At 45.3% G+C, this 26,276-nt stretch overlaps 2 protein-coding genes across 2 annotated transcripts in view; both read right to left on the reverse strand.

Annotated features, from left to right (window-relative positions):
- Positions 1-2,228: 2,228 nt before the first annotated feature.
- Pdcd7 (programmed cell death 7) lies at positions 2,229-12,619 on the reverse strand. Its single transcript, XM_004662451.3, has 5 exons — positions 11,756-12,619; positions 9,299-9,437; positions 4,475-4,711; positions 4,204-4,291; positions 2,229-3,545 (listed from the first exon to the last, which is right to left on the reverse strand). The coding sequence occupies exons 1-5, from the start codon at positions 12,617-12,619 to the stop codon at positions 3,422-3,424; spliced, it is 1,452 nt and encodes a 483-aa protein (XP_004662508.2). The 3' UTR covers positions 2,229-3,421.
- Positions 12,620-14,619: 2,000 nt separating this feature from the next.
- Positions 14,620-26,276, reverse strand: part of Clpx (caseinolytic mitochondrial matrix peptidase chaperone subunit X) — a 56,507-nt gene continuing 44,850 nt past the window's right edge. Inside the window, exons 10-14 of the mRNA XM_045161047.1 lie at positions 25,651-25,815; positions 22,804-23,103; positions 21,253-21,345; positions 17,406-17,512; positions 14,620-15,578 (exon numbers count right to left, since the gene is read on the reverse strand). Of these exons, the coding sequence (XP_045016982.1) occupies positions 15,488-15,578; positions 17,406-17,512; positions 21,253-21,345; positions 22,804-23,103; positions 25,651-25,815 (756 nt within the window). The 3' untranslated portion in view covers positions 14,620-15,487. The remainder of the gene's footprint in view (positions 15,579-17,405; positions 17,513-21,252; positions 21,346-22,803; positions 23,104-25,650; positions 25,816-26,276) is intronic.

A 26,276-nucleotide genomic window follows, 5' to 3' on the forward strand; every position in this document is an offset into this window, starting at 1 on the left:
ATAAGTTCAAGGCCACCCTGAGACTATATAGTGAATTCCAGGTCATCCTGGGATGAAATGAGACCCTACCTTGAAAAAATCAAAAAGAAAGGGGGGAGGAGTAGGGAGGGCGTTACCATGGGATGGAAGTTGTTAATAAAAATAAGTAAATAAGTAAATAAGGGGGGGAGCAGCTGGAGAGATGGCTTAGCCATTAAGGTACTTATCTGCAAAGCCTAAGGACCCAGGTTCAATTCTCCAGGTCCCACACAAGCCAGATGCACATGGCACGTACATCTGAAGTTTGTTTACAGCAGCTAAAGATCCTGGCGTGCCCATTCCCACTCTGCCTCTCCCTCTCTTTCTCTAATAAATAAAAGTCAAAAGAAGCCAGGTATGGCGGTGCACACCTTTAATCCCAGCACTTGGGAGGCAGAGATAGAAGAATCGTTTGAGTTCAAGGCCACCTTGAGACTACATAGTGTATTCCAGGTCAGCCTGGGCTAGAGCAAGACCCTACCTCGAAAAAAAAAATGTATGGGTTGGTTGGGTATGGTGGCACACACCTGTAATCTCAGCACTTGGAAATTGGAGGTAAAAGGATTGCCCTGAGTTCAAGGCCATCCTGAGATTATAAAGTGAATTCCAGGTCAGCCTGGGCTAGCGACCCTACCTCCAAAAACAAAGAGTTGTCTCAGGTCCTGATTTGAATAACATGCAAATAATATTTGAGATAAGGAAACTTAACTCGGCATTATTTGTGATGTTAAGGCTGCATACTGAAATAATCAAATAAATTGCTATCTGGGCATGTGGCTGTTGGCACAGTGCGAGCCAAGCATGCATGAAGCTTTGGGTTCAGTTCTCAGCACATAAACTGGGTATGGCAGCGCATGCCTGTAATTCTAGCATTCAGGAGGTGAAGACAGAAAGATCAAAAATTCAAGGTGAGCTCATGGCCAACCGGAGTTAATTCCTGAAACCCTGTCTCAAAAAGAGCAGCAGATTGCCAGGCATGACGACGCACGCCTGCAATCCCAGTGCTCAAGAGGCTGAGGCAGGCTGAGTTCCAGGCAAGCCTATGCTACCAGCAAGTGCCAGCGAGCCCGGACCACAGAGCAATACCTCGTCTCACAATAATATTAGTAATGATGATGATGACAATTCAAGGTGAGTGATGAGGGACACAAGTAAGATTGGTCAAGTTGGTAACCATATGAAGCAGGATGATGGGAACATGGCAAAATTTGTCCTATTGTTTTCTTTACAAATTATTTGAATTTTCCCAACAGTTAACAAAAGGGACAGATGAACAACAGGGTATTTACGGTGGCACTATTGATATTCTTCAAAGTACAATCCCTGCTGGGCATAGTGGCGCACACCTTGCATCCCAACACTCAGGTGACAGAGGTGGGAGGATCGCCATGAGACTACAGAGTGAATTCCAGGTCAGCCTGAGCTAGATTGAAACCCTACTTCAAACACCCCCAAACCAAACAACTCCCTCCCCCTTTAAAAAAAAAAAAAAGCAGTACAATTCATTACTTTCCTCAGTATGGAAAGGAACAGTGGCCGTCACACACACAGGCAATAAACCAGGGAAACAAGCAAAAGCCAAGGCTGGGGAGACACCAGTGGCTACAGGTGCTTGCTCTGCAAGCTTGACAAGCAGAGTTGGGATTTCCGGCTCCCACATAAGACGGGTCACAAAGTGGCACACACACCTGAAATCCCAAAGGGTCTACTGAAACAGGAGGCAGAGTCAGGAGGATTTTGAAGTTTGTGGACCTGCTAGTCTGGACTTCCTAGCAGCAAGTGAGACCCTGCTGTCTCAAACGAGGTAAAAGGCCATAACCAAGAGCCTGAGGTTGTCCTCTGACCTGTACACGCGTGCCACAGCATGTGCATTCCCACACACGTGTAAAAATAATGTTCTTTCTCAAACCCTTGATGAGGCCTACTGGCTTTCCTCCACCTGGAATTTAGGGCTTTTCTTGGTTCTGAGTCCTTGGACGGGCATAAGCATACTGCACCCAGGGCTCCTAACTACACATCCCCTCCAAAGCTGATGGGTGCTCTTCTTGCTAGCCACAGCTGGATTACGCAAAGCTTGGTGTTTGAAATTCATTTTCCTGCAGCAGATGATTGTTTAATGAATATGAAGTTTGAAATGAAAATGTTTTAGTATTGCATAGGTGAAATGTGCCAAATGATTTGAGAGTCAAATGGGGGCAAACACTCAAACAAAAAATAAAAATGGTATTTATTAGTTTTTGGAAATTAAATAACAAATTAACCGGCAAATCCCAAAATGAAACAACAAAAGTAAACCTAACATATTACAGCCTGTCATCTCCAAGCACAATAGCATTTATTAAAGATTATAAACATTTATCATTTTTATTTGCTTTTCTCCAACTTTTACTACATGGATGTTTTAGAAACTTGAGCTCCTAAAAAAATTCCACAGCTTTACTGCTCCTAAAACGTGACTGAGATTAAGGTTCTGCTCCCACAGGTAAACATTAACTATTGCTGGAGATTCTAAACTAGATACTCCAGAACTTCAAGCCCAGTGTTTTCATCAAGATGGGGACCATGAGAACACAGTCAGTGCCCACTAAAACAAGATTAAACTGGGTGTGGTGGCGCACACCTTTAATCCCAGCACTCAGGAGGCAGAGGTAGGAGGACCATTTGAGCTCAAGGCCAGCCTGAGACTACATAGTGAATTCCAGGTCAGCCTGGTCTACAGCAAGACCCTACCTTGAAAAACCAAACCAAACCAAACAAACATGATTGAATCTGGGTACAGGCACTCTCATGTTGTTCACATTCTCCCCGTGACGCTTAACATTAGGCCTGTCATCTCTCCTGAAAAGCCATCCTACAGCCACTGCCATTTTCCTAGCTAGCAGCCTCTCAAACTGCACTTCACTGGATTTAGAACACTGAGGTCAAGCTTTTGACCCTTACTCCAGGAATCAGAGGGCTCTCCATGTAGGATGGTAAAGGGTTTTGCACCAAGCTTGCTTTCACACTCAGCACCAGTGGAAGGACTGCTAAAAATCTATCTAGTGTGCGCCTCTATGGAATAATTGAGTGTGTTGAATGTACTTACCCATTAATAAACAAAGACTCAAGTAAGTTAAAGGGTCACACTGACCAAGCCCCTCAAAACAGAGGCAAATTTGGTGCAGTAAGTCCACTACTATGCTAACAACCTCAGTTCACCTCAGCTCTTTCCTAAAGAACCATATGAATCTCCTGCTTCAAGAGGCACCTTTGGCCAGGCCAGACCACAGAAGAATGCAGAGCTTTGGGTGAAGTGGTGTCACATGGAGTTTGGAAGTCATGCAGAAGGCTGCCGCATCAGGCAGCATCACTACCAGTCAGGGCTGGGATGTGCGCTGCTGGACCATATCCGGGAACCTTTTTCCTAATGAAGCTTAATGGCAGTTGCCCAGATGTCGTTGCTGGGAAGTGGGGGAAGGACCCATCCTTGGGGAACAGAGTTGCCTTTGGGATGATCGGATGGCACCAAGTACTGATCCCAATCATGCCTTAAAAAGAACATTACAGAACAACAGTTTATTTCTGGTTTTTCACCATGCAAGATATCCAGTAACTAAATATCCCATATCTAGAATCTATCTGTCAAACAAGAGGTGTTTCCACATGCAGGTAACTAGGGGAGGTCCTCTTCCTGGCTCTACTTAGCACTAGAAGAGAATTAGGAAAGCAAAGCCACTGCTTTACATCAGCCTAGGGGCTGGTGCATAGGAGCTGTTACAGCCCAGTTTCAGTTTCTTGATTGTTTAAATAGAGACATCTACTTCTCAAGGATTAATGAGAACTATTCTTTTAATTTTTGTTTATGCATGTGTAGTGTCAGATGCCTTCCTTGAAAGATCTCTTTATTTACTGAGACAAGGCATGTCACTTGAACCCACAGCTCACTAAGTAGACTGATCTAAGTAGCCACTGGCACTCTGGGATTACAGCATGTGGCCACACGGACCTGAGAACTAAGTGCCAGATATCTGAATTTGAAGCCTCACATTTGCACAGCAAGTGCTTTCTACTGAGTCATCTATATAGCCCTAAGGAGGACTTTTAAGATGGCGTCCTTGAGACTTGACCTTATAGACCCACGGGAATGAAGACAAGGTAGTAGGCCTCCACAATGAGCACTGCATCAAGGGAAAGCCCGCCCCTGACCTTATCTGGATGAGCGCTGGAAGGGAATGCTCCGCCTGGAGGTAATACTGTCGAAAAGGCTGCAAGAGGTGAGCAAGAGGGAACTCATCTGAAAGAAAAGAATGCACCCTGTCAGCACGCTGCTCCCAGAGCAAAGTCACCGAGCCCCGTGACCACCACAGCAGTGTTTAGAATCTCCAATCACACAATGTCACTTGTTGCCTTCCACCCACGATACACAAGCTGTCAGCTTAGTACTGCCCTTTTCTCTACTGGGTACAGACAAGCTTACCTGGGTCTCCAAATAATTTGGATTCAATTTCACGTTTCTGAAGTAAAATTTTCTCTTTTTCTTTTCTCTGTTTCTTTTCTAATTCCCTTTTTCTCTCTTCCTCTTGTTCTCCTTCCAACATAACTCGGAGGGCTCTCTCTTCAGCTTCATACAGTTCAGAGCGCTTTTTAATGAGTTTTCTCAGCCGCTGAAGGTGGTGTTCAAAGGTCTCATCCGCTGAGGCTGGAGGACAGACCCCTGGGTAAAACAGACAAGAAACAATGATATTGTTGTCCTCTTCTGTTTTTCTTCTTATAACTCAGGCTGATCTGCACTCCTGATCCTCCTAGCTATGCCTCCTGAGTGCTGGGATGACAAGTCACATGCTCTCATAACCCAGCCAGAATGACACATGTGTGTGTGTACGTACACGTGCATATGCATGGAAGACAAAAGAAAACCGTCCACACTCTAGCCCAGGCTGACCTGAGACCCATTCTGCAGTACCGGGCTGGACTTGAGTGCAGTGACCCTCCTAAGCGCCGGGGTTAAAGGTGCGCACCACCACATGAGCGCTGGGGTTAAAGGCATGCGCCACCACAGCTGGCTTCAGCTTTTTGTCAAGGACTGGATAATACCTTCAGTTCTAAAACACAGCCTGTAGCAACTTCTGAAATCTGCTGGTTCAGTAAAAATTACAAATACTTCATTAGCTCACAAGTGACTCCAGACCCCTTGAGCAAATGTAGCCTCCCTCTACACCAGGGTGCTGGGCCAGGGCCACTCATTTACAGCTCTCTCAACCTCTCAATGACTGCTTCTTTGTCAACTCGACATATTCCCTTGGGAACAGCACTCCTCACTCAGTGCTGGCATCTCCTCAGTTGCCTCCACTTCTACCACACACTCCCTCAGCTCTGCACCTCCTGGACATCAATGCCTTCAGCAGCACTCTCTTTTATTCACACACACACCTTGACACAATCAGTAAAAAAAAGTTCTCCAAAGTCAGGTGTGGTGGTGCACGCCTTTAATCCCAGTACTTGGGAGAAGGCAGAAGTAGAAGGATCTCTGTAAGTGTGAGGCCAGCCTGAGACAACATAGTCAATTCCAGGTCAGCCTGAGTGAGACCCTACCTCAAGCCCCCCACCCACCAAAAAAAAAAAAAAAAAAAAAGTTCCCAGTAAAAAGTTTTTCAAGTACAAAATCTAAACCCTATCCCTTCTTTTTTCCATGAGAGGCAGTGAGACAGCAAGAATCGGCACACCAGGGCCTCCAGCCAGTGCAATCAAACTCCAGACACGTGTGCCACCTTGTACACATGTACAACTATCTTATGTGGGATCTGGAGAGTTGGACATGGGTCCTTAGGCTTCACAGGCAAGCACCTTAAGTGCTAAGCCATCTTTCTAGTCCCCTATTACTCTCTTGTTCTGACTACAACATTCTAGTTTCTTCTAACTTTTTTTTTTTTTTTGCTTTTGGTTTTTCAAGGTAGGTCTCACTCTAGCTCAGGCTGACATGGAATGCACTATGTAATCTCAGGGTGGCCTCAAACTCACAATGATCATCCCACCTCAGCCTCCCGAGTGCTAGGATTAAAGGTGTGCACCACCACACCCGGCTCTTCTCCCCAACTCTTGTCTGCTTTACCAAAACTTCCAGCCCTGGTGCATGACATTCCATGATTCTGTCACTCCTTCTCTCCAAAGCTTGGCTCACTTCCTGAAGTAAAACCTAATAGCTCCACGCTCTGCCCTCAGCTCTCGGCTACAGAATACTCCTGGAAGGCTTAGAAGCACCTTTCCTGGGTCTGTGGCTGGCTTTTGTCCTTCTTCATAACCATTCTGAATATGTCACTGCTCTCCCAAAGCCCTATTCCTCTACTGACGTTAAGCAAGCTATTTACCCCATTTCCCAGAGCAGATAGACTGGCAGGCAGGAAATCGCGCAATTCTCTTCCCCAGCCGGATTCACCTGCTTTACTGTCCATCACTGCTTCCTTCACCATCCTGCCCGAGGAAGATGGGCCCTCCACTTAACACAAGCAAGCCCAGGGTTGGGGAGATGGCTCAACAGTTACAGGAATTTACTTGCAAAGTCTGCCAGCCCAGCTTCAACCCCCCATCCACCCACATAAAACCAGACAGGCATTCACTGCAGTAGCAAGAGGCCCTGGTGCACACATACATGCACACACTCATGGAAGGAAAGAAAGAGAGGAGGAGGAGGGAGGATGGGAGGGAAAGGAGGAGGGAAGAAAAGGCAGGCAGGCAAACCCTCCTCCTGGGAGTTGAATCTGTCTGTCTTCTGGGAGACCTTGAGTCCCAACTATTCCTCTTTTGCCTTCTTTCTACCCCTCTTTTCCCTGGTACTGAAACATGCACAAGCATTCCCCATGACCCTAACCCACACAACACCCCGTCATCAGCACCAGCATCACACACACTGGCAGATGACGGTCATATTCTATCTTCTTCATGGGCAATCTTCTAGTAAATTATTGCTTTTCCTAGCTCTTGTACATTCTTCATCCTAAACTGTCTAAAATGTCTGGTCTCTAGTTACTGAACCTGCAGTTTCCTAATTCCCATGGATATTTCTTTGCCTTTCTATTACTAGGTAATAAAATAACAATATGAGCCAGGCGTGGTAGCGCACACCTTTAATCCCAGCACTCTGGAGGCAGAGGTAGGAGGATTGCCATGAGTTCGAGGCCACCCTTAGACTACATAGTACATTGGGATAGAGTGAGACCCTACCTCAAAAAACCAAAACATAAAAAAAAAAAACAACAACATGAAACACTTATGTAGCACTTACTGAGTCAGGACTGTGTCAAGTGCTTTCTACATGTTCACTAACGTACAACACTCACTGTGGATCAGCACTGTCATCACCCCCCTTTGCAGACAAGGACACAAAGCACAGAAGTCTAAGTCAGCTCTGAAGGAGATACTCACTCTAAGCATTTCCCACTTTCCAGGAGGGAAGAGGTGCACCTCTTCCTCTAGGAGACCTTTTCCTTCTGTCTCTGACCTCTCTTGGCTCCTCTGGGATCTCCTCTTTATCTACTTTAATTTTGTGTGTGTGCAGGTGTGGAGGCCAGAGGTTAATGTTAGGTATCTTCCCCAATTGCTCTCCACCTTATTTTATTTTATTTTATTTGGTTTTTTGAGGTAGGGTCTCACTCTAGCTGGAATTACTGTGACCTGGAATTCACTAGGTAGTCTCAGGCTGGCCTCAAACTCACGGCGATCCTCCTACCTCTGCCTCCCGAGTGCTGGGATTGAAGGTGAGCGCCACCACACCTGGCTTCTCCACCTTATTTTTGACACAAGGTCTCTCAATGAACCGGAGCTCATTAATTTGGCTAGGCTCACAAGCCCCATGGATCCTCCTATCTCTGCCTCTCCAATGCTGAGGTTACAGACATGTGCTGCCATTCTTGGCTTTTATTTTTTCCCCCACATGGATGTGGGTGCTGAAGACTGAACTGAGGTCTTCGTGTTTAAGCAGCAAGCACTTGACCAACTGAGCCTGTTCCCTGGGCCCTCTAACTTGAATCTGACATTCTCTAGGAGTTTGTCTTTTTGACCTTCACCTCATGCCATAGTCTCCTTAGGGTCATTCCTATTCATGGCTACTTGACAACCAACTCTTATCCAGAATATACCACAAACTCCTCAAACTTGACAAGTCTCAAAGTGAACCAATCACCCTAAGATTCAAGACTATTCCTACTCAGTAAGAATGGTATCATCAGTCATCCAGCATGCCAAGTTAGAACCTGGAAGTCACAAGGAAGGGGGCAAGCAATGAAGGGAGAATAGAGGGAGAGAGAAAGAGACTCTTATGCTTTGGTTTCAAATAACAGAGACAAAATAGCATTTGCTACCTCCTCTGACTTACAAGTACAATAAAAACATGAAATGGGGTCATTTGATTTTGAGGTTTGGACATGAATTAGTCACTCTGGAGGCCAATATGCAGAAGCCAATCAGCAAGTGAATGAGCATGGCTCAATGCACGGCAGTCACATCCTAACGGAGCTTTGTTAAAGACCTAAAGCAATCTACTTTCAGATTTTAAACCACACAGGAGAAACCATTCAGCAGATGACACTTGCTAATGCATGCACTCTCAGAAATCCCTGGGGAAGGTCTGAGGCCTACCACCTAGAACGGCAGCTTGTGGCCCAAGCCAGGTGAAGTGAGGAGCAGGAAGACTCCCAGCTGGTCAGAGGAGATGCAGGGTGTTGTGTCTACATTTAGCTTTGTGAGATCTTAAAATGGCAAAGAGAGGATTGAGGGCCTCTAAACAGGCTGGCAAGGGCCAACCGAGACAGGTTAAGTGAAAAGCACAATGTTAAGTAACTTCCAAGATTAGTAAGGCTGGAAGTAACTTGTGAAGAGACTTGACTGTCTGGCTCTAGTGCCTACTGCTCCTTCGAGCCAAGGGGAAACCACTGGGTCTTCAGAGTCTGAAGTAGCACTCAGGACAACTGGGGACACCGACACACCCTGCGCTGTCCAGCCAGCCCTATCTTTTCAGAAAGCAGTACTGAGGCTTGAATGCACCTGAAGTAACGCACAGCAAGTTTCCAGCACTCTCTGGAGCAGCACATCAGGTGAAGCTGAGCAACCACAACAAGCCCAGGCAGGAAAGTATGACCAGAGTGCCAGGGAGGAATGAAAGGCTGGAGGTGGGACATGGAGTGGGTTCCCACACCTGCCTGTTTCCAATGGTGGCTACCAGGGGCTAAACATCTTCTGAGGCTTTCTGCTTCAAAAGTTTTGAGCTGGTCAGGCAGGGGAGAGAGAAGACAACCAACGCCATACTTACCCTTCCTTGCTGCAGCTTCCTTCCTCAATTTCCTCAATTTCTCCAAAGCCCGAAGGATATCCACCATTCTTTTGGTGTCTGCTTGTTTTTTCCTTACTTCAGACAAGACGCCATCAGCAGCAGCTTTGAGTTCCTGTTCCTGGGGGAGAAAAAGTGCACACAAGACCTTGTGTTAGGAACAACCTTACAGTGAACTCATGGCTGTCTTCTGGCAAGACTTCAGCGATTGGACAGCCCACAGCTGAGACAGACTACAGATTCTATGCTACAACTTCCAAGGTCTGGGGGAAGGGCTTATCCCCGTGTCTCCATTGATCATATAACCTTGTATGCTTTCTGCTTTGAGGCAATCTGGCTATGCAGCCCAGACTGGTCTAGATTACAGGCAGGACCTGAGTCCCGGGTAATCATATACTTGAATCTACAGCACTCTTCCTGCCTCAGCCTCCTAAGAGCTGGGATCACAGGTTCAAGCCACTACACTGGGCTCATACAACCTTCTTCTTCTTTTTTTTTTTTTTCAATTTTTTGAGGTAGGGTTTCACTCTAGCCCAGGCTGACCTGGAATTCACTATGGAGTCTCAGGGTGGCCTAAAAGTCATGGCAATCCTCCTACCTCTGCCTCCCGAGTGCTGGATTAAAGGAATGCGCCACCATGCCCAGCTTTCATACAACCTTCTTAAAGGAGGCCCTATTCCTTCTGTGTGTACTTTGTTCTTCTCAGGCTTTCCCAAAGTGTGGGCTGGGGGCATCTGCATGTAACCTGCCTTATCAAGTTTGGCCTTGTTTAAAAAGCAGACTAGGGGGCTGGAGGGATAGCTTAGCAGTCAAGACGCTTGCCTGCAAAGCCAAAGGACCCAGGTCTGACTCCCAGGACCCATGTAAGCCAGATGCACAAAGGGACACACGCATCTGGAGTTCGTTTGCAGTGGCTGGAAGCCCTGGCGAGCCCATTCTCTTGCTCTATCTGCATGTTTCTCTATCTCGCTCTCAAATTAAACAAATAAAATTAAAAAAAAAAAAGAATAACAATAAAAACTCATAATACTGCCATGAATATGTGCTTCGTTGGTGCTGGAAATCTAATCAGTGTGTTTCTCTTGGAATGTGTGCATGAAATTGCAGTTTTAATTAGGTAGTTGTATTAGCTCCTTAAAAAATTGTTTTTAAATATGCAGACTAGGACTGGAAAAATCGCTTGCAGTTAAGGTGTTTGCCTGCAAAGTCAAAGGCCCCAGGTTCAATTTCCCAGGACCCACGTAAGCCAGATGCACAGGTAGTGCACGCGTCTGGAGTTAGTTTGCAGTGGCTAGAGGCCCTGGTGCACTCATCCTCTCTCTCTCTGCCTCTTTCTCGCTCAAATAAATATTTTAAAATAAAAATGCAGAGTAACAGACCTAAAGAGTCACACTCCCAAGGGAGACAAGGGATGGAATTGGAAAAGATCAAACACTACAGAGGTATCTCAGTAAGTCTTTCAGTGTGTACTCCACTGTTCCTGAAGACTTCCTCCACGTGACCATCCTCATGGCGACTCCATCTTCTACATCCCCCTCTGCTTACCCAGTTCTCTCTCCCATCTGTCAAGCATGTCCCTGCAACTCCCCTTACAGCCTTCAGCATGCTGTTTGACCCTTCTGCCTGAAGCTGCACCGGTTGCTTTCACTTGGCTTTGACGTTTCTTTCAAGGCTCAGCTCAGATGGCATCATGTGGGAAGCACTGCTCCAAAGGATTAGTTATCTTCTCTCTGGGCTTCTTATAACGTACACACTTGAAATCCTCACAACACACCATGCTGTGCTGACATGACTGCCTGCTCTAAACTCTCAAAGACAATGACTATGTTCTAGCCATTGCTACCCTTGTTAGACACTGGGCCTGGTACCTAATGAGCCATCACTACGTGTCTGCTGAACTGACTTAAACTCCCTCCAAGTACTGACTATCCAGCAATGAAATTCCTATGAGTGTAATGATAAAGCTTGCTTCGATACACTTCCCAGAAAAGTCATATTGCTCTCTAAGGCAGTAACAGGGTCGAGGAGAAGGGAGACTACAGCTGACTGTGAAGGAAGGGGGTGGGGTGGAACCCAGAGGCAGTCAAACAGAATGAGAATGCCCTAAATATTTGGCCAATTTCTATTTTCACTTGAAACCTTCTTAAGAACCTGAGATAGCCGGAAGTGGTGGCGCATGCCTTTAATCCCAGCACTGGTGAGGCTGAGGTAGGAAGCTCGCCGTGAGTTCAAGGCCACCCTGACACAGGTCAGCCTGGGCTACAGACCCTACTGGAAAACCAAACCAAACCAACAAACAAAGCAACTGATAGAGGCACGAAGTGCAAGTCTGGTGTCTTAGCAAAGAAGCTAAACCTTCGGAAACTCAAAGCCTCCGGGAGCTCGGGGTCCCACGCCTCACCACCAACACCCGTCCAGCAGCGCGCGACCGCCGCTCACCCGCTTCTTCTCCTCCACCTCCTGCACGCACTTCACCCTCCAGCGGTCGATCTCCAGCTCGCGTTCCGTAGCCTGCGCGGCCTCCGCCTCCCGCTCGGCCTCGCGTTCGCGGGCCCTGTCGCGAAGCCGCAGCCGTCGGCGCCGGACCCTCTCCAGCCTCCGCCTCGCCTCGCCCACGTAGGCGGCCTGGGTCAGCGGCTGTAAGCGCTCGGCCAGTTCGGCGCGCAACGGCGCGACCTGGGCGTGCAGCGAGAGCCAGGCCGGGCCGTCGTCCTCGGCCTCGCGTAGGGCCTGAGCCAGGCCGCGGAGCCGCCGCACCAGGCGCAGCGCCGCGCGGAGCCGCGAGCGCACCTCGCCCAGGCTGGGCCCCGCGGGCGAGCGCGGGGGCGGCGCGCGGCAGCCCGGCCGCCGGGGGTTCCCGAACACCGCCTCCAGCCACTGCCGGTCGCGCAGGCGCTGCAGGGCCGCGTCCCCGAGCGCGTCGGGCGGCGGCGGCGGCGGCACCTCAGCCCAGCGCGCGCTCCAGGGCGGCCCTGGACCTGGGCCTGGAGGCGGTGGTCGAGGACGCTCGGCGGCGTCGCCCCCCGGGAAAGGCCGGCACTGAGGCGGCGGCAGCGGCGGCGGTCCCGGGTAGAAGCCGCCGCCACCGCGGGCGGCCTCGGCGGGCGCCCGGGACTGCAGGGCCAGCGGAGGCTGCAGGAAGGGGGCCGCCGGCCCCGGGAAAGGGCCGGGCCGCTGGGGCAGAGACGGCGGGAAAGCCGGGGACGCCAGGGGCGGGGGCGGACAGCCGAAGGCGGCGGAAGGCGGCGGCTGCGAGGGCGGCGGGCCCGCGCGACCCGGAGGGTAGAAGGGCGGCAGAGCCATGGTCGCCGCGGGTGGCGCGGAGGAGCGACCCGACACTTTAGAGCCGTGACTTCCGGGAGGAAGTGACGTGTAGACGCGCGGCGCGGGCGCGACCCTCCCGGAAGTGAGGCGCATAGCTGGGAGCAATTGTATTACATTCACATTTCTTGGTTTTTCAAGGTAGCGTCTCCTTCTAGCCCAGGCTGACCTGGAATTCAGTATGTAGTCTCAGGGTGGCCTCGAACTCGCCGTGATCCTACCTCTGCCTCCCGAGTGCTGCGATTAAAGGCGTGCGCCACGATGCCCAGCTATAACTGCATATTTCTGTTGTTAATAAATCACATGTATGTGGTAGTTTGTTACAGCAACATAAATTAAGATATAAGTCATAATTTTATCTTGGGTCCTTGGGCTTCGTAGGTAAGCGCTTAGCTGCTAAACCATCTCTCCTTTTTACACTCATTGTTTTAGAGACAGAGATATAAGAGAATGGGTGCACCAGGGCCTCCAGCCGCTGCAAAGGAACTCCAGAAGCATGCGCCACCTTGCGCATCTGGCTGGGTCCTGTGTAATCAAACCTAGGTCCTTTGGCTTTGCAGGCAAGTGCCTTAAACGCTAACCCATCTCCCTACGCTCATAACTTTCTATTTAAAAAAATATTTAACCTAGCATACATGATATTTATTTATTTATTTATTTATTTATTTATTTATTTATTTATTTATTTATTTATTTATTTATTCGAGATAGAGAATTGGCATGCCAGGGCCTCTATCTAGCCACTGCAAACAAACTCCAGATGCGTGTGCCACCATGTGCATGTGGTTTACGTAGGACCTGGAGAATTGAACCTGGGCTCCTTAAGCTTCGCAGGCATGCACCTTAACCGCTAAGCTATCTCTCTAGCTCCTAATAAAAGTATTTTTAAAGTCAGTCGTGGTGGCACATGCCTTTAATCCCAGCACTCAGGAGGCAGAGGTAGGAAGATCAACATGAATTCCAGGCCACCTTGAGACTAACAATGAGACCCTACTTCAGAACCTGCCCCCAAGAAAAATAATTTTTAAAAATCTAAGAACAAGTAAATATATGAGATGCTACAGTGGATTATCGTTAACAAGCTCACTCTTCATCCTAGTAGAATGTATGGAATAGCTAGAAAGATACAAGTGAGTAAGGCTGGAAGATGTTATGGGCCAGCAAATACAAGCAGTGTTTACATAACAGGAAGGAGTCACAAGGAAAGAGATAATATAATAGAAGTACTAAAAAGAACTAAGAGGGAATAATGGGGCCCAGAGAATATGTGAAGTGATTCAAGTTGGGTAGCAGGGACCCTGAAGTTGACAGATTAATTGATGAAATAGGTCCCACCTAATGGTTTCTCAGTGAAACATGAAGCAGTGTCTTCAGCTGGATGGAGAAGAAAGAATACTAAATGGTAATATTATGTGCTAACAGGAAGTCACAATTACCTCCTACATCTGAACACCCATGACTCCCCTAGTTCTTTCACACTCTCCAGCCCCTAGAATTTCATAATAGTTTAAGGCTTGATTCGTAAGAAAACGTGGATAAATGGAAAACTTAAGATTCTAAAAGCCAAAAAAAAAAAAAAAAAAAAAAAAAAAAAACCCTTAAAGATACTCTGGTTTAATCAAGTAAGACTGAACTGAATTAATATAGAAACTTGTATCAAAGCCAGGTGTGGTGTGGTGGCACACACCTTTAATCCCAGCATCAGGAGGCAGAGATAGGAGGATCGTCCTGCGTTCGAGGCCACCCTGAAGACTACATAGTGAATTTCAGGTCACCCTGAGCTAGAGTGAGACCCTACCTCAAAAACATAAAACACAACAACAAAAAAAGAAAGGAAGGAAGGAAAGAAAGAAATGTATCATAGAAGGAAAGCAAAAACTCATAAAGGCTACCTGCATTATGGAATGAGATGACAGTTTTGATTTGTGAATCCCCAACCCATTCGTTTTGCTATATAACGGAAAGTAATACTACAGCACATGTCACACTCTTAAGAGATTTTATTATTTAAGTCTGTACATGGCTGTCACTATGGTTGGTACTACATGCTACTTAAAGAAAGAAGAGTTATTCTATGAAGAATGAAAGCAGACTTTAAGTCCATCCACTCATCCATGGAACTCACAGAAAGCAAATGAATCAGACAAAACAGCAAGAGAATGGAGTTGTTTGTTTTTATAGTACCAGTTGGGAAGTTAAGTGTCATGCATTAGCATAAAAGACTAAGAATAAAAACAAGTCATCAAAATAGGCTTCTTCAAAGGTATTTTCTATGAATTTTTTTGATTTTTATTTATTGTTTTCAAGGTAGGGTCTCATACTCTAGCCCAGGCTGACCTTGAACTTACTGTAGTCTCAGACTTGCCTCAAACTCAGTGATCCTCCCAAAATTTTTAACTATTTAAAAACTACCTGGTTCAATTTGTAAAATGAACAAAATTCTTGTATTTTCAGAAAATGAATGTGGGTAGAAAAAGATATCCTGGTGCTCAACTTTAAAGAATTTATTTTCTCATTTGTAGAGTACATTATTGTAAAATCCACAGTTACTGCAACACCTGCATTGCTTAACTCCTAAGAATTTTGTTAAGGTATATTTTTAAAAAACAACCAAAAATAATGTACATTTTATCTCTAAACATTGTGTCATCAAAGTCCACATAATGACTTCTGTATAAATCAATGTGATGTTACAATACTATACATGATCTGATTCTTATCTTAAAAGACTTCTTGACCATGTATGTTATCCAAGATAGATTCAATGCCTTTAATGCCAGACTGCAGGAACAGTTGTAATCCTAAACGAAAGAAGGAAAGGCTGTATATACAGGAAACATGTCTGCTGGTTTAGCTGTTAGCAGCATCCGCTTGGCGCGGCCATCCTTCTTCTTCAACTCCAGAGTCATACTCCTCTTCAGAGGATTCTTTTGTTGGAGCCCTGTAACCAAAAGCATGTGTTTGTTTTTAAATAAAAACTGACGATGAGCCGGGCATGCTGCACGCCTTTAATCCCAGCACTCGGGAGGCAGAGTTAGGAGGACTGCCATGAGTTCAAGGCTACCCTGAGACTACATAGTGAATTCCAGGTCAGCCTGGGCCAGAGTGAGACCCAACCTCAAAAAACAAGAAACAAAACAAAAACAAAAAAAAAAACAAAAAAAACCAACTGGAGATGCATATTACTTCTAGCCTCAGAACAGTAAATTAATATCCCTAGCCAAACAATCTACAAAGCAGGAGAAATTTGGGTTGTTTGTTTGTATTTTGATGTAGGGTCTCACTCTAGCCCAGGCTGATCTGGAACTCACTGTGTAGTCTTAGGGTGGCCTGGAACTCACAGTGATCCTCCTACCTTTCCCTCCAAAGTGCTAGGATTAAAGGTGTGAGCCACAACGCCTGGCCAAAAATTAATACTTTTTTGAGGTAGGGTCTGTCTCTAGCTCAGACTGATCTGAACCTGTAGCATAGGCTGGTCTCAAACCAACATTGATACTCTCATTTCAGCCTCCCAAGTTACAGATGTAAGCCACTTTGCTCAGATAACAGCACTTTTTGCAGGGGGGAGGGGGCTGTTCCTGAGATTGCTCTAACCCCGCTGACATAGAATTCATTCTGCAGTCTCAGGCTGGCCTCTTAACTCACAGCCATTCTCCTACCCCAGCCTCCCAAGTGCATCATTATGACTAACTTAAAAGAAATTTAACATCAAAGTTTATTATTTTTGATTTGGGGTGTGATATATGGGGAGGGGGGGAGCATGAGCATCCCATGTCATGTATGGAAGTCATAGGATGACTTTCAGGTATAAGCCCTTGTCTTCCACCTCATCTGTGGTGATGTGGTTGCTAGGCTAGCTGACCTTCAATCTGGCAGATTCTAACATCTGCTTCTCTTCTCACCATAAGCATGCTGGGATTGGAGGCACCGCAACCTGCTTTACATGGGTTCTGGGGATCTGATCTCAGAGAGTCAGGCCTGCTTTATGCTCTGAATCATTTCCCCAACCCCAAAGTTAATTATTTTAATTACTTTTATACATGTGTGTGGAGACCAGAGGGAAAAACCCAGGAACATCCTCAGGAACACAAGCAACCTCCTTTGAGACAGGGTCTATTAGGCTAAAATAATCCCTGGCTCCACCACCTACCTGGGTTTACAGATGCACCACCACGCATCTGGCATTTTACAGAGATAGTGGGACTCAAATTCAGGCCTTCATGCTTGTGAGGCAGGCACTTTACCAACTGAGCTCCTTCCAGACCCAGCAGTTTATTTAATCTCTTTCCCTTTTTTTTTTTTTTTTTTTTTTTTTTAAAGGTAGGGTCTCACTCTACTAGCCCAGCTCCTAATGTCTCTTCTTTTGAGTTTTGAAGCAGGTTCTCACTCTAGCCCAAATTGACTTGAGACTCACTCTGTAGTCCACGCTGGCCTTGAAGTCATGGTGATCCTACCACCTTAGGCTCCCCAGTACTGGAATCAAAGGAGCCACCCAGCTTTTTTGGTTTGTTGTTTGTTGGGATGTTATACAGCCCAGGCTGTGCTCAGACTTGATGTGTGACTGAACATGGATGACCTTGAATTTAGGAGCTTTCTGCTTCTTCCTCCCAAGGGCTAGGATTACAGGTGCCTGTGACTACACACAGATCTAGGCTACTTCTGACTCATTTTCCCTAGGGAACAAGACTCAAAATCACAAGATTGTTACTTCCTTAGAAAGAGAAGATTATGCTGCAGTAGAAGGGTCTGGGCTTGGAGGCATACTTACCGTACATAGCCTGGCTCCTTCTTTCCTTCTACTACTTCTTTGTCAACCTCCACACATACAATGTCAGAATTAGGAACTTCAAACATTGGTTCTAGTAACAATTTTTCCTAAAGAGAAAAAAAAATGAATGATGTGCCAAACAAATTATATACAAAGTACTTTTATTCTATAGGCCAAGTGAATCCATTCACTCAAGAAATACTGAGTCTCAGTTGGGCGTGGTGGCACACACATTTAATCCCAGCACTTGGAGGGCAGAGGTAGGAGAATCACCATGAGTTTGAGCCAGCCTGAGACTACATAGTGAATCCCAAGTTAGCCTGGGCTAGAACAAGACCCTACCTCAACAAAACAAAACTAAACTAAAAATAGCCAGGTGTGGTGGCACAGGACCTAGTACTTGGGAGGCAGAGGCAGGAGGATCACTGTCAGTTCAAGGACACCCTGAAACTATGTAGTTAATTACAGATCAGCCTAGACCACAGTGAGACCCTACCTTGGGGGTAAGGGAGTGGGGGGACCACCAAAAAAAAAAAATACTGAGTCTAGTGGGGTGTGGTGGCACATGCTTTTTTTAATTATTTTTTTGACAGAGGGGGAGAGGGAGAGAGAGGAGAGAGAATGGGCACATGCTTTTAATGCAAGCATTTGGGAGGCAGAGGTAGGAGGATCACCATGAGCTCGAGACCACCCTGAGCAAGACCCTACTTCAGAAACCTCCCCCCAAAAAAAGAAAAAGAAAAACTGAGTCTTTTACACAGTAGGAAGTTAATGCTTACTGAAGTCAATGTAAAAGCCTTCATAATTAGTTTAAACAGCTAATTAAATTTAGAAAAGGTCATTTTATAAATAAGTGATATGTCTACAGTTCTGCTAATCTAGACTTTGTGTGTATATTTATGTATATATGTATATCTATATAAAATAAAAAGACTATAGTTTCAGACTTAGATGTTACTCAAGTATTTCTGGACTATTCTATCACTAAGGAAATCAATTGATAATACTTTGAAGCTGGGTAACCCTAAAATCACCTGTACCAAGCTCTTCAAATTTAAACTGATTTTTTTTTCTTTCCCTTTTTTCAAGGTAGGGTCTCACTCTAGCTCAGGCTGACCTGGAATTCAATCTGTAGTCTCAGGGTGGCCTTGAACTCATGGTGATCCTCTTACCTCTGCCTCCCAAGTGCTGGGATTAAAGGCGTGTGCCACCATGCCCAACTCAAACTATGAATTTTAAGCTATGAACATTTGCCTAAAAAAGGTGACGTTGAGCTCAAGTTGTTCACACTAGAAAATTAGCTCTCTCTACACACAGGGTCTGAAGGGAAATACCAACTGGTTTATCTGACTTACTAAGAACTATCAACTACAGGGGCTATGGAGATAAGATAGTTCAGTGACTAAAGGCACTTGCTTGTAAGGCCAACTGGCCCAGGTTCAATCCCCAGTACCCACGTAAAACCACAGGTACAGAGTAGCTACATGTGTCTGGAGCTCATTTGCAAATGCAAAAGGCCCTGGCATGACATACTCACTGTATCTCTCTCCAATGAGTATTTTTAAAATTTATTTTTATTTACTTATTAGACAGAGGGAGAGAGTGAGTGAGAAAGAGAGAGAGAAAGAATGGGCATGCCAGGACCTCTAGCCACTGAAAATAAACTCCCGGCACATGTGCCACTTTGTGCATCTATCTAGCTTATGTGGGATCTCGAGAATTGAACCTGGGTCCTTAGGCTTCACAAGCAAGTGCCTTAACTGCTAAGCCATCTCTCCAGCCCCATCAAATGAATAAATATATTTTTTAAAATATCAACTGTATTCACTAGCTCTTCTAGCTTGTATGTTTATAAACTTGTCAACACCTAATTCCAGGCCCTCAACAGACAGTACAATCTCCAACTGTTTGTGATGAATGTATAGTTCCAAATGAAGTCCTGCTGAGATCAGGACACGACAGCAGTGAAAGCCTCAAGGGAAGAGTGCCATGTGCTTGCTTTGGGCGCAGGCGGAGAAACAGCAAACCACTGTACATTCAAACCCAGGAACAGGGAGAGAGCTCTAGGAAAAGAGCAGGTGATGGCAAAAATCATCTGCTCTTGAGGGCCTGTAATAAAATGTAAAAGCACATACTATACTGAACTGAGGGGCAGAACATTGTGGGGCCTGCAATTTCCTATTTTCATTTCTTCTTTCCTCCCTCTCATTATTTATTTATTTATATTTATTTATTTGAGAGCGACAGACAGAGAAAGAGGCAGAGAGAGAGAGAGAATGGGTGCACCAGGGCCTCCAGCCACTGCAAACGAACTCCAGACGCATGCGCCCCCTTGTGCATCTGGCCAATGTGGGTCCTGGGGAGTTAGTTGAGCCTCAAACTGGGGTTCTTAGGCTTCACAGGCAAGCGCTTAACCGCTGAACCATCTCTCTAGCGCTTATTTATTTTTTTTGACGCAGGGCCTCATATAGCCCCGGCAAGACTCAAACCCACTATGAGTGAGTGAGTATGGAAACACCAGGGCCTCTTGCCGCTACAAATGAACTCTAGACCTATATACACAAGGAGTACTGAACACAGTCTAGTATGCTTTTCAAAAAAATGCCTTTAAAACCAGGCGTGGTGGCACACACCTTTAATCCCAGCACTCGGGAGGCAGAGGTAGGAGGACCACTGTAAGCTTGAGGCCACCCAAGTCTACATAGTTAATTCCAGGTCAGCCTGAGCCAGAGTGAGACCCTACCCCAAATAAAAAAATGCCTTTAATAACCATTCAGACATCTCCCTGGCCCTCCCTTTTAGTTTGGATTTTGGGTTTTCTTTTATACTTATTTATTTGAGGGGGGGAGAATCTGAATGTGCTGCCAGGGCTCTATCTAGCTGCTGCCAACAAACTCTAGATGCATGTGCATCTGGCTTACATGGGGTCCTGGGGAATCAAACCTGGGTTCTTTGGCTTTGCAGGCAAGCACCTTCACCACTAAGCCACATCTCCAGGCCTGGATTTTGTTTTTCGTTGGTGCTGGGAACTGAATTGGGGGCTTCACGCATGCTAAGCACATTTTCATCACTAAGCTACATGCCTAAACACAAAGTGCCATTTTGGGGGAGGAAAAGGGCAAAATAAAATCTGTGGCCATTCCCCTGTCCATTTCCAACAAAAGGAACCACTCCCTCCCCCCCACACACACATACTTTTAATATATTTCCAGAAGAAAAACGGGGCTTAGTTATTCTCAAAATCCAGGCTAAGAAAGTCTTTTGTTGTTTTGTTTTTCCAAGGTAGGGTCTCACTCTAGCCCAGGCTGACCTGGAACCCTGGTGGTACTCAACCTCTGCCTCCAAGAGTGCTGGGACTTGGGGTGCACCACCACACTTGGCTGGTTGTTTTTTTAAACATTTTATTTTTATTTATTTATTAGAGACGGGGGAAGGGAGGGTAGAGAGATAGATAGAATGGACATGCCAGGGCCTCTAGCCACTGCAAACAAACTCCAGATGTATGTGCCACCATGTGCCTCTGGCTTACATGGGGCCTGCAGAATTGAACCTGGGTCCTTAGGCTTCGCAGGCATGTGCCTTAACTGCTAAGCCATCTTACCAGCCCTAAATATTTTATTTTTATTTATTTATTTGAGAGAGAAAAGGGGGGAAGGGGGAGAGAAAATGGGCACGCCAGGGCCTATAGCCATTGCAAATAAACTCTAAACACATGCACCACCTTGTGCACCTGGCTGATGTGGGTCCTGGGTAATCGAACCATGGTCCTTTGGGTTTGCAAGCAAGTGCCTTAACTACTAAGCCATCCCTCCAGCCCATTTTCTTTTCCCTAAGTAACATGACTTACCATTATAGACCGAAGACCTCGTGCACCTGTTTTTCGCTCTAGTGCCAATCTAGCTATGGCTTTCAAAGCATCCTCAGTAACATTCAGTTCACACTATGAATAAATTAAAAATAAGTGAAAATGTAAGATCATTCTGGATGGTATTTTCCTGATACAAATCATTTAGCATTTGACCTATCACCATTATTAGACTTCTCAGAATCACAGAATTTCAGAACTCAATGGAATAAAAAGGATTAAGTAAACTGAGTGAAAGAGACTCAAAAGTACAGCAAGGCTGGCCTTTCTTCATTGACTACATCCCCATCTTAGTAGGTTATCACTTACACTTCATCAGCCCCCGCCTTGAAAATCTCCATTACCTCCTATAATTTTCTTCCCTTTTTCCAAAGCAGGGTCTCACTCTAGGCCAGGCCTTGAACTCATGGCAATCCTCCTACCTCTGCCTCCCAAGTGTTGGGATTAAAGGTGTGTTTAACCAAGCCTGGCACAAAATATCTTCTATTTGATTGGATATGTGGGCTACAGTGGCCTACATCATGTATTTATTAAAGAGACATAGATATAGGAACTAATAAACTTAGACAAAATATTCACAGTATGACACAACAAAAGCATGTGGACTATCAAGGTTAAAGTCATGGGGAACCTGAGGTAGGCTGACGTTTCTGTTTCTCCCTCTCTGTGTACACTCTTGCACTTTGTTTTTAATTTTTAAAAATTTATTTTATTCATTTGAGAGTCAGAGAGAGTGAATGGGAGCACCAGCCACTGCAAACAAACTTCAGATGCATGTGTCATCTTGTGCATCTGGCTTACATGTGTCCTGGGGAATCAAACATGGGGCCTTTGGTTTTGTAGGTAAGTGCCTTAACTGCTAAGCTATCCCTCCAGCCTGCACTTTATGTTTTAACAGTACTTTTAAAATATCTAATATTTATTTATTTATTTGAGACAGAGAGAGAGAGAGAGAGAGAGAATGGGCGTGCCAGGGACTCTATCCGATACAATAAACTCCAGATGCAAATGTCACCTTGTGCATCTGGATTATATGGGTCCTGGGGAATTGAACCCGGGGCCTTTAGCTTTTCAGGTTAAGCACCTTAACTCTAAGCCATCCCTCTAGCCCAAACTTTATGTTTTAATCGTATTTTTTAAAAATATTCATTTTTTTTTTTATTAGAGAGAGAGAGAAATTGGGCATGCCAGGGCCTCTAGCCACTGCAAATGAACTCCGGATGCATGCACCACCATGTGCATCTGGCTTACGTGGAACCTGGAGACTCGAACCTGGGTCCTTAGACTTCACAGGCAAGCACCTTAACCACTAAACCATCTCTCCAGCCCTTAGTGGTATCTTAATGCAGAAAAAATAAAACCAGCTTTAAAACATCTAATGTAACACACCATACCTTCCTATATTTACACTTATTGAGGAATAGGCTGGTATTCCAGATTAAGCAGGATTCTCTTTTCATCTATTGGGCTAAATGAATAGAATTCCACTAGCAAGAAAATTATAAAATAACAAGAGAAAAGCAAAAACCTAACCTTGTCCATGCTGAATAAGGCCTGGTACTGAGGAATAACAGCATTACGTGGCTCAGTTAGTATTTGGACAAGTGTCTTCTCATCCAGGCTGTGTAATGGAACCACCACAGGTAACCGTCCCACAAACTCAGGAATCATGCCAAATTCAATGAGATCTCTGGCTTCCACATGACGTAATAACCGGTCCTTCTCTTCTATGTCTTGGTGAGTATTTGTTTCCCCACTTAGATTAGCTAAATCCGCAGCAGCTGCAGCTCTTCTGCCTTTGCCCAGATTAGACGGCGTTCCAAATCCAAGATACTGCCAAAAACAATACCGGGATCAGAGGTGGACTGAAGCGGCGGTACAGCAGGTTCTTTACATATTCAGGACATGTGTGAGATGGAAACACAGAGGCCATGGAATCTGACCATGGTCTTGTCACATGGCAAAGCCAACATTTGCCCTCAAGTCTGAGATTTCTCCCTATTTTTCACTAAGAGTTTCACAGCTACATGGAAGGACCTAATTCTGAGAAGGGCAAAATTGTAACTCAAACTTTCTTCTGCATGTTTGTGATTCTTTTTGTAACATTACTTTTAATTCCACATGTTCCTATCATGGTACCAAAAACCTAGTCAAAAGCCTATGGCAGGGAAGGTCATAAGCCCTAGAGGAGAAAGCCATTGCTGTTGTTGGCAAAATGCATATGTTATGTCCACTAAACTGTCATCTAAATACTTATTTATGCCCATATATTAATGTTACTCTCACTTTTGGTTAGAAACACTCAGACACTTTTCAGATGATGGTGACTACTAGAGACTCAAAATTCATCACCGTGCTGAGAAGTGACAGTGGAGTGTTCAGCACTAAGTAAGCCATCTCTTTCACACCGCCCAAGGTTCAGGGACCACTGAGGAAAAAGTGGTTGACAGAATGTGAAGCCATGCTGTCTTCCAGTCATAAAGTAACCATTATTCATGATCTCACAGTGGCTGATGCTACCTATATAAGACCTGCATAATAGGAGGGGGAAATGCTGACATCAAAACAGATGAAGTGGAGCTAAAGAGATGGTTTAGCATCTAAGGCGTTTGCCTGCCACAATTCAGCTCTCCAGGACCCACATGAGCCAGATGCACAAGGGGTACATGCATCTGGAGTGTGTTTGCCGTGGCTGCAGGCCCTGGTGCGCCCATTCTCTCCTTCTCTCTCCCCCCACCCTTTCTCTCTCTCAAATAAATAAATAAAATATTAAAAAATTTTTTTTTTATTTATTTATTTGAGAGCGACAGACACAGATAGAAAGACAGAGAGAGGGAGAGAGAGAGAATGGGCGCTCCAGGGCTTCCAGCCTCTGCAAACGAACTCCAGACGCGTGCGCCCCCTTGTGCATCTGGCTAATGTGGGACCTGGGGAACCGAGCCTCGAACCGGGGTCCTTAGGCTTCACAGGCAAGCGCTTAACCGCTAAGCCATCTCTCCAGCCCAATAAATAAAATATATTAAAAAAAAAAAAAAAAAACAGAAGAGGTGAGCCAGGCGTGGTGGTGCACACCTTTAACCCAAGCACTGGGAAGGCAGAGGTAGGAGGATCACCGAAAGTTCAAGGCCACCCCAAGATATAGTGAATTTCAGGTCAGCAAGAGCTAAAGTGAGACCCTACCTTGAAAAAGAAAAAAAAAAAAGAAAAAGATGCGGGATGTGGTGATGCACATCTCTAATCCCAGCACTTAGGAGGCGGGGGTAGGATTGCTGTGAGTTTGATGCCACACTGAGACTGCATAGTGAATTCTAGGTCAGTCTCAGCTAGAGCCAGATCTTACCTCAAAAAACCAAAACAGAAAGACCAGAAAAGGTATTAGCTGGAAAGAAGAAGGGGCTCGAAGCAGGAGGAATATAACAAGAGGGGCAACAAGGAGGGTGGTGGGAGGGGATTTTGATCAGGGTACCTTGATTATATGTATGGAGGTTATCAATAAAAATAAAAACTAAACAGGGCTGGAGAGATGGTTTAGCAGTTTTTTAAGGTGTTTTAAGGTGTTTAAGGTGTTTGCCTACAAAGCCAAAGGACCAAGGTTCGGTTCTCTAGGAACCGTGTAAGCCAGGTGCACAAGGTGGCGCATACGCCTAGAGTTCTTTGCAGTGCCTGGAGGCCCTGGTGTGCCCATTCTCTCTCAAATAATTAAAAAATAAATACATGTATTTTAGCTGGACGTGGTGGTGCACACCTTTAATTCCAGTACTCAGGAGGCAGAAGTAGAAAGATTGTCAGGAGTTCAAGGGCACCCTGAGATTACTTAGTGAATCCCAGATCAGCTGGGCTAGAGTGAAACCCTACCTTGAAAAAACAAACAAACAAAAAAAGTGAGAATAAGAGCCAGGCATGGTGGCGCGTGCATTTAATCCCAGCACTTGGGAGGCAGAGGTAGGAGGATAACCTCAAAAAAACAAAACAAAACAAAAAAGTGAGAATAACTTAGATAAAATATAAAATGAACTCATCAATTTTGTGTGTGTGGTTTTTCAAGGTAGGGTTTCACTCTAGCCAGGATGACCTGGAATTCACTATGTAGTCTCAGAGTGGCCTCGAACTCACAGCGATCCTCGTACCTCTGCCTCCTGAGTGCTGGGATTAAAGGCATACGCCACCATGCTGGCTCAAATGTTTTTAAAACACCCATACACAGAAATTTTGAATCTTCTAATTTGCCTAATCTAAAATTCAAACAGGTAGGAATATATATGAAATACAAGCTTAAAAAAAAAAAATCCAGTGACTGGTAAACAGGAGACATGTGAACAGAAACTGATAATCAACCCTCTGTCACATTAACGCTCTGAGTAACTCCTCAGAAAAACTTACTTTTTCATTTTTCCTCCTGCTGATGATTCTGTCCAAGCCATTGAAAGCACCAGATGCAACAAAGAGAATATTTGTTGTGTCAACTTGTACTGTTTCTCCACGTAGCTTTCGTGAGTTCTTTTCAGGAACATTGACTATTGTGCCTTCTAGCAGTTTTAATAAACCCTGAATAAAAATAGTTTACAGCCATCACCAGATGTAAGTACAGTGTTATACATTATAAAACAGGATTCAACAGGTAAAATAATGTATGATTATGGTCAATGAGCATAAATAATGAAGACTCCCACATATCTACAACTAAAGGAAGAGCCAGGACATTATCAGTGTAATACTTAATACATTCGAAATAATTACAAAACAAATGCTCTGAGTCAGGAAATAATCAAAGAAGTTGGTTTTCATGGTAAAGTCTTTTTTGGATGTGGGGTGGGGGATGGGGTCAGACAGCATCTCACTATGTACCCTGGCTGACCTCAAACAGTGATCCTCCTGCCTCAGCCTTCCAAGTGCTAGGATTATAGGTGTGTGTCACCAAGCCCCACTTGATGAAGTCTTTAATATAAAGACAAAGTTATGACTCCATAAAATGCTAGCTAAATAAAGTGGGAAAGGTCAGAATTTGA

This window comes from Jaculus jaculus, chromosome 10 (assembly GCF_020740685.1).
Source record: "Jaculus jaculus isolate mJacJac1 chromosome 10, mJacJac1.mat.Y.cur, whole genome shotgun sequence".
NCBI classification, from domain to species: Eukaryota; Metazoa; Chordata; class Mammalia; order Rodentia; family Dipodidae; genus Jaculus; species Jaculus jaculus.

Coding starts and splice junctions, on each gene's coding strand:
- Pdcd7 (XM_004662451.3), bottom strand. CDS start 12,619: ATGGCTCTGCCGCCCTTCTACCCTCCGGGTCGCGCGGGCCCGCCGCCC. Junction 9,438..11,755: donor AGGTGGAGGAGAAGAAGCGG/GTGAGCGGCGGT, acceptor TTTCTCCCCCAG/GAACAGGAACTCAAAGCTGC. Junction 3,546..4,203: donor CCAGCGCTCATCCAGATAAG/GTCAGGGGCGGG, acceptor GTTCTTTTTAAG/GCATGATTGGGATCAGTACT.